This window comes from Rousettus aegyptiacus, unplaced genomic scaffold (genome assembly GCF_014176215.1).
Source record: "Rousettus aegyptiacus isolate mRouAeg1 unplaced genomic scaffold, mRouAeg1.p scaffold_m13_p_2, whole genome shotgun sequence".
Classification (NCBI taxonomy): domain Eukaryota; kingdom Metazoa; phylum Chordata; class Mammalia; order Chiroptera; family Pteropodidae; genus Rousettus; species Rousettus aegyptiacus.
Window position 1 is genome coordinate 54,828,973 of NW_023416295.1, and position 16,071 is coordinate 54,845,043.

At 33.7% G+C, this 16,071-nt stretch overlaps 1 protein-coding gene across 6 annotated transcripts in view; it reads left to right on the forward strand.

Moving 5' to 3' along the window:
* The first annotated feature begins 1,236 nt into the window (after positions 1–1,236).
* LOC107511737 (fibroblast activation protein alpha) overlaps positions 1,237–16,071 on the forward strand; it is a 71,389-nt gene continuing 56,554 nt past the window's right edge. Inside the window, exons 1-3 of one of the 6 annotated variants that reach the window (XM_036236975.1) lie at positions 1,237–1,591; positions 2,455–2,631; positions 2,961–3,045. In XM_036236975.1, coding sequence (XP_036092868.1) covers positions 2,626–2,631; positions 2,961–3,045 — 91 coding nt within the window. In that variant the 5' untranslated portion in view covers positions 1,237–1,591; positions 2,455–2,625. The remainder of the gene's footprint in view (positions 1,592–2,454; positions 2,632–2,960; positions 3,046–16,071) is intronic. The other 5 variants (XM_036236978.1, XM_036236974.1, XM_036236977.1 and 2 more) reach the window with 5 other exon arrangements.

A 16,071-nucleotide genomic window follows, 5' to 3' on the forward strand; every position in this document is an offset into this window, starting at 1 on the left:
AGACTTGAATTAAGGATTATAAACATGTGCTTGTGTCCTTTCTACCCTTCTTCTTGGGTCCATGCAGAAATCAATAAGCAGTCAGGGCATCCTTTTTTACTAGGCACCAACCCAGCTTCAGGCTCATTCTCAGCAAGAGCTCCAGGAAGGAAGAAGAAACAAATATGTAAGAACTTACCTGCCATGCTTGTTCTAGAATGTAAGCTCCCTGAGGACACAGACTGTGACTTTTTTATATTTGTTTTCCCAACAAAAATGTAGCCTATATGTTAATAATAGTATCCTGCTGCTTTAATGTTTTTTAAAAAAAGTGTAAGCATAACCATTTTCATTTTGACTCTAAAAGGAGAAAAGGCCATATAATTTAAGACATTATAATTTTAAAGGAATCCAAATTTTGTAGAAATCCCTGTTTGGAGAAAAATTGGAATAGTTGCACATTATCTCAAAAGGATGGATATATTTAGCTCTGTTATAAGCAATATATCACTAACCTATGAAATCAAATGAAAAACACCCTTGGCATCTTTCTTTCTGTAGTGAGTTTCATTTTTCTTAATACAGTTCAAACCAGTAAGTTGCAGTTTGCATTGCCCAAACTTCCAAAAAAAAAAAAAAAAACTAAATAAACATGTTTCAGTTTCATAATCCGCCCCCCCCCACTAACAGTTTCAATTTACAATTGTCCCTCTTAAAGCACCCCAATTTCTTCATAGAACCTGTTAAATGAGTCTCTTGTGGACTCTCATACTTGGCTGCAGTCTTAAGTGATACACAGACCCATCACATATCAGTGCATTTTTAATTGCTAAAGTGAATAGTATCTATTTTAATTACGCCCTAATCATTTATTACAGTCAGTTTTTCTTCAGTGTATAAAGTCTTGGAAATAACCCACTAAAAAGTATTTGTGGATTATGGGGCTTTGGCAGGCTGAGACAGAACTTCTGAGAATACACTATGTGAATTTTCCAAAGAAGTCAGTCAATCAGAGAGGACTCACATGGGACCAGTTCATTTGGGACCTCGTTGGTGGCTTTATCTTAGATTTGAGAATCTCACTATCACATGGAGATGCCTATAAGCGTATAACATAATGTGGATATTATTCTTCATAATTGTTTCAGTTTGTAAAGAGCTGGCCCCATCAACTGCAAAGGAGGGGGCCTCATCTGGAAGCTGGGTGGCTGTACCTCTCTGCCAGTAAGACTTAATGACTCATTTTCCTCAACAGAATTTTCATAAGGCTGGAATTCAGGGAGGGATGTCTGGAGAATGTCTGAGAGAAAGTTCACAAGCCACCGTCCTGCTGTTTGCTGGAGAAAACCTCTCATGGTAGCCAGGCCAGTCGACTAAAGCAAACAGCAACAGATTTCGGTAACGTTTCTTTATTACCTTTCATGAACAATCCATGAAAGGTCAGCATGAAGTTTGTTTTAGTCAGGTTAAGAACGTTATAAATTTCCAAAGAAAACTATTAGTGGAAAAACTAAAGACACAGTACGTTAACAACTGTGTTTATGCGGAAGCGCAGGCTCTGTCCATGTGAATTGCCTTGAACCAGCCAGAATACACCAAGAAACTGTTGTATGTATGTTTTGTTTTGTTTTGAATTCAGTCAATTAACTTTTGCTGCTCTGTCAAATTGACCAGTTGCTTTGGAATTATGTGGATTTAGCCAAAATAAAATTGTACATATGATTTCCTTCTTTTCTCAAATGTTTTTTTTTTGTATTTATTTTAAAAGTTTTATAATTACTAAATGTTCTCCTCTCTCATAAGATATTCTGAAATGGAAGCAAAAATATCACTTTTGCAAAGCCATTTCCATTCTTCCAAAGGTCTCCTGGTAAATTATTCTTACTGATCTTTCCATTTTTCTGGCCTGTGCATACACACCTAACCCATACTAAATTTCACCAGATGGCATTTTATTTCTTTAAAGTAAAGCAGTCGTGGGTTTAGACAGTTGAATTTTTAAACTTCTGTATTTACTGAAAGTGCATATGGTGCTATATGGACAAAGAAATTGTGCTGAAAGAAAAACATTTCTGTCTGCAGTACCTCATAATCTCTCAGAGGAAGAAAAAAGTATGGTTATATTTCTCACAAAAGCTATGTGGCTTTAATTTTCCTCCTTTGCTAAAAATTAGATATACGTATACTGCACACACCTGGAAGTTTGTATTATTTAAAATTCTTTTGGTTGAAAATAGAAAGGTTATACGAAACCCAATAAATTGCCAAAGTCATTCACAAGTGATTTCTAGAAGAAAATGAAACTTAAAACTGAACTTGCAAAAAAAAAAAAAAGTTAAAAACTTCTGTATGTCAGCGTAAGCAGATGTTGGTGTAGTATTTACAAGGATGTGAAGGCTATAAAATCTCCTTTGAGCCACTCACAGTTCATTTCAAGGCCAAGAAAGCCCCCAAAATCTGTTTCTAATTTTACAGAAATCTTTTGAAATTTGGCACGGTGTTGAAAAGTCCGTAGAAAAAAAAAACCTTGTCCTAGCTTTGGCTTCCAACCCCGAAGACAGACTTGCTTCCTTTCAACGGTTTTCACAGATCCAGTGACCCACGCTCTGAAGTCAGAAGTAGCTAACTTTCAAAACATCTGGAAAAATGAAGGTTAGTATATACACTCTCAGGTGTTGCTAAAGAATGGGGACTGGCTGAAATGAGTGCGATCAGAGTTTTCTATTGTTTAGAAGGTGAGGATTTGTACATAAGTATGTACTTCCTGGAGTGGGTTGAGATTGGGAAATTGTTCTAAATATACTGTAAAAACATTTGTTCTTGCCGAGCTGGAAAAATTCCAGCAATTATAGCCAGATAAGTGGAAGACAATCAAAAGTTTTACAGGGAAGGAGAAATAAGATTGAGTTGTAAACAAAATCTTGCCGTTTCTACTACTTAGCCGAGACTGTGTGTATTCTAATTTTCTTTATCTTACATAGACATGGTTAAAAATTGTATTTGGAGTTGCCACTTCTGCTGTACTTGCTTTACTGGTGATGTGCATTGTCTTACGTCCTTCAAAAGGTAAGAATTTTCTCTAAATTGCACGATCTGCTTTGGAAAATTCACTAACACATGCTCATAACTGATGGAACATTTCCTGGGTGCTCATTTTCCAAAGTCTGTTATTTCTGAAATATAATAAGAAGACCTATAAGCTCAGAGACATGTTTTTGTGCATTAGAAATAATGAGGAATTTAGGTATGGGTAGGAAGCGATTTCCAGTATTATTTCAGCAACAGAAAAAACTAAACACTATTCTAAATGATTCCACATCTTTCCAAAATATATGGTAAATTACAAGCTTTGACAGGCTTTTAGAGACAATATTTTTAACTAACATTGCTTTTCGTTATTGGATTGGCTCATGAAAAGTCAAAATAAATAAGAATGGAAAAGTTAAAACAGAACCTTTTTTTAAAAAAAAAAAAGAGATCTTAGGAACAGTTGCATAGAAAAACTGAAATTGTTGTTCTAGATGCAGTAGCGATAAACAACTAAATTAGAAGACTAAATATTATTAAGTAAACATTATGTTTAGTGATAAATTGATTCTTTTTAAAAACAATCTCCCTTTGCTGAAAGTTGAAAGATACTAAGACTAATATTGGGACTAGTTTGAAATTAAGACTCTACCTATAAATAATCTATTGATATTAGGGGGGTAGGTTTTTGTGAAACTATTAGAAGAGAAGCTCAACTTCTAAGCAGGAAAAAGAAATACAATAGTAACAAGTTTGTGCCTTGGGGTCTAGGGAAAGGGAAATAGTTTGTACTGACAAATATTAAAAGCTCATGGTAACTACAGTGGGAAATATCTTTGGTTAAAAGTTAACTGTCAGTAAAGGAAGATCAATGACAAGCCTTTGAAGAATGTGTGAGTCCTAAATAGTCTGTTGCTTTAAAAAATTAAAGCACAGAAAATATTTCGAATCATTCAAAATGCTCATGGGATTTTCACAAAATTACAAAATGAGAAGGTTAACCAATAAGATGAAAGCAGTGTTTTTATATCTTCAGTGTTAATTTTTAGTTCTTATTCCTGTTCTCTGCTATCATACAATATTCTTAGGCTATTGAAAAATATTGTGTACATGTATATTTTTAAATACTTTTTTTAGTTAAAGTTACTTTCGGATTAGTGTTTCACCTCAGTGGTTTGGGGGCCACGTTTCTCTTATACCAGCAAGTGTCACGTGACAGGTTAGGTTTGATTGACTCGTTCTGTGTGAATCCACTCAAAATTAGCTCCAGATTTGAAAAGAAACTCCTAAGTACTTGAAACTGACACTTGAGTTCCTCAAAAATAAATGTTCTGAGGACAAAAGTGTGTGGATTTTACTGTGAGCCTCATTCGAAGTCCACTAGCAAGGATAGATTGCCTTTGTACTTTGGAATTTGAGCTATAATTTTTAATAAGAAATACACTGTATTTATACATTTACAAATAACATATTAATATAGGCACACATAGATATTTGTGTAATTATATATAACCCCAATCCTTACCATCTTCCCAGGTTTAGATATGCATAATATGTACATAAATGTATATTATAAAGTAAAATCTTATGTCATTTATAGCATAGTTCTCTGTTTCAACCAACATGATAATTCTCAAGCAAAGCAATATCCTTATAGAGTGAAGTAATCAAATTAAACTTTAGGTGAAATTTTATTATTCAGAAATAAACAAAAAAATCACAATAAAAGCTGAGAACTATATTTTTTTGTCCATGATATCATTCACTTCCTACTCTAAATTAGCTGAAGAACTTCTCAGAATGCCACTTAAAAAACTAGTCACTTCCCTATTTTTCTGAGCAAGATGAGGGTTGAAGGCGGTCTTCTCTCTAGTCGGTGTGGTATATGAAGTCTTGATATTAAGCGGGTCCTTCTGATCCCTCCTTTCTTACATCCCGCTCCTCAATTATCTCCAGTCTGGATCTTCAAGTCCAGTTCTCACTCTGACATCTGCCCAATGCCTGGTGAGAACAGGATCTAAGGGGTGGCAAGGCAGGAGAAGGGAAGGAGGAAGGAGCAAGAGGAAGAGAGAATTTAAAACCAAGTTAGCTTCTAGTTAGCCTTCCTCAGAAATGCCACTACTCACATTTGCTTTCGATGCCCTTGTATCCTTAGCTTGGGATTTATGTGCCAGCAGAAGAACAGTCTTTTTTTGAGAAACTTAAAGACCCACTTAAGTAACACTCATTCATTTATTTGTATATTAATGAATTAAGTCCCACTAACTATCTGTCCATTATTGTGCCAGTTGTTAGGGAAACAAAGGTGCAGCAGTCTAGTTTTCCCCCTGAAAAGCAGAGTGAGAACCCAGTATGGATGCACGGCCATCACACCAATAGTGGGGTCAGGATTTATGTTATTCCTTACCAGGTCCAAGTGAAAGAAGTAAAGAGCGGGGCTTTTCCTCTGCAGAAGAGGGTCTCAGGAGTACCAGCCTCAGGATTAAAATTGCTGTAAAAGATTTAGGCAGGATTTTAGAAACAAATAGGAAAATGTGGTAGTGAAATGAGAAAGATCCATTTAGATCACTCACATAATAATAAAAATAAAGGATAGCTGTTTTTGAAATTTTCAACATTTCCTATTTTTTATTTTCACCAAATGGAAAACAGAAGTGGGTTTATAGCCCTTAGTCCCAGGTTATCCTCCTTGGCCTCAGCCTACTCTCCTTCAACTAATTCCTTTTCTATTCTCCTACCTCTATTCACTTTTCTCTTCTTCCCAAGCATCACCTCTCTTCCTGTGTGAAGATGCAACCAAGCGAGAGTGGAAACTAAAGCTTCACACATACCTCCTCATGTTTACCAACTCCAAAGACAAACACATAGACCTTCTTGTTTCAAGAGATTTATAGAGGTGACAGAGGTACTAGAATTTCAAAAGTAAATTCTTATAGTCATGCTTCACGATTCATACTTTCTGAATTCCTGGACTTGAATTTGTCAATATTATTTGTTAAAAAAATGTAGGCGTTATCTGCCCTCTCTTTGAATTCTCTTGAATGTAGTTTCCTCACATGGTTATGAGCAAATACTCAATAATATTAGCTATTATATTTCTACAATTTGTTTTTTTTAATTCATTTTTTTTGATGAAATTGGTTAATTTGATGAAATTGGAAATCTAGTACATTTCAGATGTACAATTTAACAGTAAGGCATATATTGCATTGTGTGTTCACCTCCCATAGTTACATTTCTTTCTGTCACCACATGTTTGACCCCTTTTATCCAATCTACCTCTCCTCTCCCCTCATCCCCTTTCCTCTGGTAACCACTAGTCCATTGTCCATGTCCACGAGTCTCTGTTTGTCTTGCTCATTTGTTGCTTTTAGGTTTATATCCCACATATAAGTGATACCATGTGATTTTCAACTTTTTCTGTCTGGCTTATTTTGCTTAGCATGATTATCTTGAGTTCCATCTATGTTGTTGCAAATGGCAGTATTTCATCTCTTCTTATGGCTGAGTAATATTACATTGTATACATGTACCACAGCTTCTTTAGCCAATTGTCTATTGTAGGATACTTCAGTTGCTTCCATGTCCTGGCCACCATGAATAATGCTACTATGGACATTGGTGTGCAAATATCTTTTCAGATATGGGGTAAATGCCCAGTAGACAGATTGTTGGATCATATGGTAGATCAAGTCTTAGTTTTTTGAGGAAACTCCATACTGTTTTCCATAGTGGCTGTACCAATTTGCAGTCCCACCAGCAGCGTATGAGGGTTCCTATTTCTCCACGTTCTCTCCAACATTTGTTATTACTTGTCCTGTTGATTATAGTTATTCTAACAGGTGTGAGATGGTATCTCATTGTGGTTTTGATTTGCATTTCCCTAATAGCTAGCGATGTTGAACATCTTTTTATATATTTGTCAGTCATTTGTATGTCTTCTAGGGAGAAGTGTTTGTTCAGTTCCTCTGCCCATTTTTGATTGGATCATTTGTTTTTTTGTTGTTATTGAGTCATATGTGTTCTTTGTATATTTTGGATACAGGCCCTTATCGGAGGCGCTGCTTGCAAATATATTTTTCCATTCAGATGATTGTCTCTTTACCGTGTTGACGATTTCTTTTGCTGAGCAGAAACTTTTTAGTTGGATGTAGTCTCATTTATTTATTTATTTATTTATTTACTTACTTACTTACTTATTTATTTACTTATTTATTTTTACTTTTCTTACCTTTGAGGTCATATTCATGAAATCCTTTTTGAGTCCAAGGTCCTTGAGTTTTGTTCCTATGTTTTCTTCTATGCATTTCATTGTTTCAGATCTTATATTCAGGCCCTTAATTCATTTTGAGTGAATTTTGGTGTGCGGTGATAGACAACAGTGTAGTTTCGCTCTTTTGCAAGTGGCTTTTCAGTTTTCTCAGCACCACTTATTGAAGAAGCTTTTCTTTCTTCATTGTATGTTTTGGCTTTTTTATCAAAAATTGTCTGCCCATATAAATTTGGGTTTATTTCTGGACTCTTGATTCTGTTCCACAGGTCTGTGTGTCTGTTTTGCTGTCAATATCATGCCTTTTTGATGATTGTCGGTTTGTAGTATAATTTGAAGTCAGGCAGGGTGATGCCTCCAGCCTCGTTCTTTTTCTCAGGATGGCTTTGGCAACGAGGGGTCTTCTGTGCTTCCATACAAATCTGATGATTTTTTGTTCCATTTCTCTAAAAAATGCCAATGAGATTTTGATGGGGATTGAATTAAATCTGTACAACGCCTTAGGTAATATGGTCATTTTAACTATGTTGATTCTTTCAATCTAAGAACCCAGAATATCTTTCCATTTCTTTGTATCTTTTTCCATTTCTTTTAATAAAGTCTTATAGTTTTCATTATATGGTCCTTCTCATGTTTCATTAGATTTATTCCTAGGTATTTTATTCTTTTTTTTGCAATTGAAAAAGGAATTATTTTTTCCACTTATTTTTCTGGCACTTCATTATTAGAGTATAAGAACACTATGGATTTTTGAATGTTGATTTTGTATCCAGAGACTTTACTGTAATTGCTTATTGTTTCTAATAGTGTTCTTGTTGAGTCTTTAGGGTTTTCTATATAGAGAATTATGTCATCTGCAAATAGTGACAGTTTGACTTCTTCATTTTCTATTTTGATGCCTTTTATATCTTTTTCTTGCTTGATCAGATTCATTAGGACCTCCAGTGTTATGTTGAATATTTCTACAATTTCTAACATGCAGTAGCTACTTAATAAGTAAAAGCTAGAATTTTATTGTATTCTTCATCCTCATCTTCATATATACAAAAAATTAACAACTAGGCCCTTCTACGTGATGTATTTCAATTTCAACTATGTTCTTCTTAATTATGAGAGTAGAGAGTCTTTATCCTTGGGTATTATCTCCATTCCTATCCCCCATCTCCTGGGATCAAAATAGACAAAAATTTTTCAGAAACTTTTATGTGAAAGGCTCTGAGATAAAAGCAAGAAAGAAGAAAGAAAAGAACAATAAATGAAGTTGAGGGGAAGGGTCAAATGGAGAAAAAAGATGAATGGAAGAAAAATAAGAGGCGAGGTATGCAGCGTGGAGAAATCGTAAGGTCTCCTAGGCAATGCTTTTAGTACCTCTCAGTGAAAGGAAAACCTCTTAGTTCAGCCTCAGATCTCCCTGAAATCTTCTTGCCTATATTTAAACACTTTTCCTTTCATTGTTGTTGTTTTCGGCCTGCTATGTTTTATGAAAATTTGTATTAGTCACCAATTTTTAAAAATCAGATGATTTCACATAAAAGTTTAGGATTTGGGCTTTTTTGAAATACTAGATCTGGCAGCATTAGGCCCATGATAATAGCTGAAAAACAGTCATCTTTATGTGGGCAATGTTTTCTCCAGTTTGCTGCAGACCCCACAAGTTTCTATTTTATTATGCACAGGATACCATATTCTGCCTGACTTCTATAAACATTGGATTTTTAGCCTTTGGACTGAAAAAATATATATAATGCCCCCTGGGATTAAGAATAACAATCTACTGAATATGAAAAAAACTGAGATTAGCATCCCTTGGTTATCCATTATTCACAATATTTATCTGTTGTGGCTCCTGGATGCTTTGCTTACTTGTCCAACAATACTTTATTGAGCATCTTCCAAATAACAGCCACTGGTCTAGGACATGAATGGCAAGGTCTCTGCCATTAAGAAAAACAGATGGCAAAGAATTAAACAAATAAATTAACAAAATATTTCAAATTCTTAAAAGTGCAACCGAGAACTGGAGTGAGGGTTGCTTTAGATATCTAGGACTGCCATAACAAAATATCACAGACTGGATGGCTTAAACAACAGAGGATGGAAGTCCAAGATCAAGGTGTAGACAGCTTTGATTTCTCCAGAGATTTTCCTTCTTGGCTTGTAGATGGCTGCCTTCTTGCAGCTGTGTCAGCACATGGCCTTTCCTCTGTGCATGTGCACTCCTGGTGTCTCTTTTTTTAAGGACACCAGTTATTTTGGATTAGGATTCCACCATTATGATTATCTAAACTTAACTACCTCCTTAAAGGCCCTGTCTCTAAATACAGTCACATTGAGAGTTAGAGGTTCAACCTATGAATTTATGGGGACACGATTCAGTCCATAACAAGGATGGTCAGTGAAGATTTCTCTGAGATGATATTTGAGCTGAGACTTTAAGGACAGGGAGGACAAAACTGTAGGGTAAATCCTCAGTGCAGAGGGAAAAGCAGGTACAAAGGCCTGGAAGCTAGAGAAATTCAAGGAACCAAAAGGAGACTGATAGCTGCGAAGCCAAAATTATATAAATAAATTAACTAACAAAAATATGTATATACATATGTATTTATGATTATACACATATATAAATTATAGTGATTGCATACTTAGCTAAATAAAGCCCCTATATGACTTATTTCAGAAGATATATAAAATAACAGACAATTGAAATAGAACCGAAAACAATATTTTCTAAGAAGAAATATCATTTAAAATGTATTTTAGGCAGAAATCCATTATTGTTATTATGATCATTATTGTTACTATTACTACTACTATAACGTCAACAATCATTTTTTGTAAAATAAGATACATGTGAGATGAAATCATCTTCAAAGGAGATGTGAATATGTTTTTAAGGTTGAAATTTTCCCAGTATAAACATTTAGAACTGTGAAACAAACTCCCTCAAACATAAGAGTTTTAAGCTTATTTACTTACTGTTCCTTTGGAGGAAATATGGGGAAATCTAAAAGATTGAGGACAAGATTTAGTAAGTTTATAAACATAAAAGTTAAGCTTTTAAGTTGGGTATAAATAAACCAGCTTTGCAGATTATATTTTCCTAATTTTCACTTGGATTTTAAAATAACTGAAGGTGAATCTTGGCGTATTCTCTTTGAGTTTTACTAAATTCTAAATAATTCATAAAATAATTTAAATCTTTGGATGATTCCTATAACGCAGAGGAGTTTACCTGTTTCTGATTTCCAAAACAAATTGTGTTAACAATTTATACAAGAATATCTACTCATAGATGAACTTTGAGAAAAACATGTCCTAAAGCTCAAATTGGAGCTAAATGTTTTTAAGAACCAGAGACAGTTGAAGTGAGCCTTAAAATATAGCAGTAACTAACACAGTAGGCACAAACTAAAATGATATTTCCATAGAATAAGCAAATAATAATCAACCTTTTGAAAATTTATTGCTCACTATATGTAAAACAAAGAATTTATTTTTCATTTCAGTTTCCTGGTGAACTAACAAAAATTATTTAGTAAAAACAATAGCCTACAATTTTTATTAACTTTTATTCTCATTAATAACAAAAAGAATAAGATTTCTTAGTGCCTAAATTAATTTTTTGTCCAGATTACCATTTTATAATTGGTAGAAAATCTGATGTGATAGGACTTTTTAAAAGAACAGGATAAAAGACTATCAAAAAAATTAGACAACTTAGATAAAATGAACAAATTTTCAGAAATATACAAACTACCAAAATTTACTAATGAATAAATATAAAACCTACATAGAATATGACAACTAAAGAGGTTGAGTTAGTAATTTTAAAACTTCCCACAAAGAAAACCCCAGGTCCAGGTGTCTTCACTGGTGAACTCTACCGAGCATATAAAGAGAAATTTTATACCAATTTTTCACAAATTCTTTCAAAAAATAGAAGAAGAGAGAACACTTCTGAACTCATTCTTCAAGGTCAGTATTACTGTGATACTAAAACCATACAAAGAAGTCAAAAGAAAAGAAGTTACAGATCAATAGTAGTTACAAACCAATATCTCTTATGATTGACTATAGGTGAAAAAATCCCCAACCAAATCCAGCAATATATAAAAAGGATTATACACCAAAACAAAGTGAGATTTGTTCCAAGAATACTGGTTATATAACATCCAAAAACCAATTACTATAATAAATCACATTAATAGAAAAAGGGACAATAACCACATGATTATCTTAATAGGCATAGAAAAACGATTTAACAAAATCCAGCATCTTTTCATTAAAAAGCATCTATAAAAAATGCACAGCTAACATCACACTGGTGAAAGATTCTATTCTTTCCCCTAAGATCAAGAACAAGACAGTATAACTGCTCTCAACACTTCTGTTCAATATCTTATTAATGGTGGTAGCCAAGATAATTAGGTAAGAAAAAAAGTATCCAGATTGGAAAGAAAGAAGTATAACTATTGCTATTTGCAGATGACATGATTTTATTTATAGAAAATCCTATGGAATTCACTAAAAAACTATTAGAACTAATAAACAAGATCAGAAAAGTTACAGGATATAAGATCGATATATAAAAATCAATTTCTATACTTTAGAAATAAACAATAGAAAAAAGACCTAAATAAATGGAAAGAAATCCTATGTTTACAGATCAAAAAGTTTAATATTTTTAAGATGGCAATACTCCTCAAATTTATCTATAGATTAAATGCAATTCATATTCAAATCCTAAATGGCTTTTTTTTTTTGCAAAAATTGACAAGTTGATCCTAAAGTTCGTACAGAAATAAATCGAAGAGCCCAGAATAGTTCATCTTGAAAAAGAAAAACAAAGTCGTAAGAATCATGCTTCCTTATTTCAAAACTTACTACAAAGTGTATTAGTCAAGACAATATGGTACTGGCATGAAGATAGACATACAGATTAATGAAATAGAATCAAGAGTCCAGAAACATGCTGGAGGGGCAACATGAATTTTTTTTCTTAATTATTTTGAAGTGCTTATGAGATATGAAAGTGGAGATGTTAAGGAGGAAGTTTAATATACAAGTCTAGAATTCAGAGAAGAAATTCAGTGGGAATTAGATGGCACAGTGGTGGTGGGGGTAAAATCAGACCAGGGATATGTAATAGAAACCTGGGGAGAATGAGATGATTGAGAAAAGTGGCTCTTCCTCAGGCCCCAAGTAACACCAATATGAGCCACACCAAAATTTATAGTAGAGATTAGAGGAAGATGAGTTGGCCAAGGAGACTGAGTGGGACTACATTTTGAGGTATATTTATTGTAGTCTCCTTGTGTGTTACTTGGTTCCTGACCTTATTTTTTGTTTGTGTTGCTGTTTTATTATACATGTGTTTTCTCTTTAAATCATAGAATGTTGACAAAGTACCCAGCCTCTAAAATCAGATGGAGCTAGATTTAATCCCAAACTCTGTTAGGCAAGTTACATTACCTCTCTAATTTCCATTTTCTAATCTATAAAATTAAGTTAGTTACCTCAGAGAGCAGATGTGAGAATTTAATGGGACCATGCATATAGAGTACTTGATACTTATAAAACCTTGGACAATTATAATGCTTCTTATTATTAATCTAATGCTACCTCAGATCCATTTTTTTCTCAAAATTCAGCCTATTTATTCACCCTTTGCCCAAATATAATAGTAATTTGTATATAGTAGATTTTATACCATAGTATTTCCTATATTTGCCCCTGTGGTGCTCGCTCCAAAACAAACACGACCTGATGCAGTAGCTGGAGATGATGCTTCCTCATAGATAGCATCTCCAGAGCCAGCAGAAGGAAAGGTGTGGGTGCCTGGAAGCCCATGCCACTTTCCTTGGGTTGGCTTCATGCGCATCGGTTTTGAATTAAGTGTAAATATGAGAAGAAAGGGACCTGCCAGTCACTTGTGTACCCATTTTAATAAACCTTATTCTCTCATTTAGTTTATGATGGCTGTTAGAGCTAACATCAGATGCCACTGCTCAGACACTTATTTCCAATTTGTTAGGACTAGAAAATTAAATGGCAGAAATAGAAACAGAATCTTAATAAAGAATAAACACAAAGTTTTAAGAAAGAATTAGAATAGTGAATCATTACTTACTTGTGAATCATTTCTGTGGATTGTAATTTCTTAGATTCATAACTGAAATTATTTTCAGCTTTGCTTTAATAAGCTGAAAATGCAAATAATTAAAGTATACTTAATTAGAGTTTTTAAGTGGTGTATGAGTAACTGCTAAAGTTGCTCCAAATTAAATATAAGGGCACTATCAGGAATTAAGTATTAATCAAGTAAGTGTCAGCTATATATAGAAAAGAGATATGCTTTCTGAATTAATTTCTACTTCTGCTCAATTATTTAGAATTTAAAAGTTACAGATGTCAAAACTAAATTTCAAAAATAATCAAAAGTTTATTTTTCAATTTTAAAACATTACTTGGAAAGGGGTATGAAAATCCATTTATTTATTCAGTAATTATTAGTGGAATATGTTTAGTGCAAATGATACCATGGAGATGCACTATTTTATACTGATTTACACGCACATACACACACACACGCACACATTCATGACACTAGAAAACAGTGATTCCCCCTCCCACCCCGCCCCCATGCTTTCCCTGTAATCTTGCTTAAATCTAATCTGAGACAGAATCAGCCCCTTCCCCTTTCTCCATTCTTCAAGGATCAGCAGAGGGAATGTACTTAAAGAAGAATCCATTCAGATATAACCTCAAAAGATTGAGCAAGAGGACTGAATTGGGGCATAATATTACAAGAGACCATTAATATTCCTTGAAGGCCATGATCAATACTTAGTTGTGGGGAGTCTATGTCCATGAGGTATGAATTGCCAGCCCCACCCACCTACCAGGATTTTTTAGGCAAGGAGCGATGCCAATGATACGCACAGGAGTACAATGAACTGAGTAGATTTAGTGAAATCATTAAATTTGGATTCTTTACAGAAGAATCACCTGGGGAGCCTGGTAAAAATGAAAACTACCAAGGCCTTATCCCCAGAGATTCTGAATCAGTAGGTTTGAGATAAGGACTAGGAATTTGGTTTTTTTTAAACAAGCACTCCTAATAACTCCATGGACTAAATTTTGATACATATTTAAATGAAGGTATGTGTCCAGGTAGAAGAGTATATACATGAAATTTACAACATGGACAGAAATGTAGATAGTAAGGGCAGGCATATCTGTGGGGGAAAGATTAGTAAAAATAAGTGAACATTAAAATCTGTCAAGTTGATTTATTATTTTATTCAACAAACATTTATCGTGCTCATACTATATGCCAAGCACTGTCCTAGCTTCTGGGCATGTAATAGTGAGAAAAATCAAACACAGATTCTACTCTTGTAGATAAAGACCTACCTTATACAATTCATATAAATACAGAGATAAAAAAAGGTTCATTTTCAATAAACTGAGGTAGGTGTTGAAAGAGCAATAAACGAATGGCATTTCTATAGAGCCCAAGAGAAGGTCATTTCTGCTGGTGCCTGATACAGGGATCAACAGTGATAGTATAGTGAAACATTATTATGTTTATAATATTTCTAGGTATACAAAGAACCAATGCTTGGATTAGAAATTCTAAGTAAACTTTATGTTTTATAACTGTGAATAAGTGACCTAACGCGACATCTCAGAGCAGACATGGCACTCTGCTGCATTTACGAAAATGCGGTCATTTTCAGCAGACAGATAAGAATGACTAATTTAAAATATTCCCATTTGATTGGGTGACACTCTGAGCCCAGCCTGATTCCAGTATAGCACCTTCTGAGCCCTGGCTGCACCACATATGAGGTTAGGAGTAATCACTTATCCCAAATCTGTGCACAAAACTTATTTCCACATAAATATAGCTGGCTCCTCTGGATATGTTTTCTGAACATACGCGCATTACCTCTTGGGTGCTGGTGAAGCTTATTATCATCACGGTAATTAGTACAATTAATATATGATAACATTCTTATATAGGTATTTTGAGTCATAATATGACATATGCTGAGTTCTCTGGATAGATTATTGGCATTTAGAGCTGCTATGAACACATTTAAATAAATGACTAACTAGGAAGTAATATGAAATATACTCTCATGTAACTTTCTTGGGTAATCTATATTAGAAATTCCAAAAGAGTAAATAACTAATCCTTGAAATTTTTTGGAGAAATCTGGTAAGGATCAGCATAATTATTAATAATAAGAAAAGAAAAATTAGTAAGTTTAGATATTTAAACATAATTTGAAACTCTTGTTTTTTATAAATTATATTTATCAATATGTGTGATATTGATACTAAATATATGATTATAATTGTGATATTTCAGTTATAAAGTCATATTATGACCAAAATGTTTCAAGCACAACTGATAAGTTTCTTTAAATAAGAATAAAAGTAAACATTAATTGTACATACTAATAGCCTAATATGACACTGCTTTTCTTAGACTGTGATTTTAGTAGGTATTCAAAACAAAAAACAAAAATCTCATTGGTCAAATTAGTTTCGGAAACACCGATCAAAAATATTTAATTAAAGAATACTGATAAGCTATGATAATAGTGAAAGCTGGCATGCATTGACTGCTTATCATGTGCCAAACATAGAGCTAAATGTTTCACTTAAATTAGCTCATTTAATTTAACTTTCTATAAAAATAAAGATTAATTTCAGCTATGAATTTCTCAAGCATAGTTACAAGTAAGGAAAATCATATGCAAGAACATTTAAATAGGAAAAAC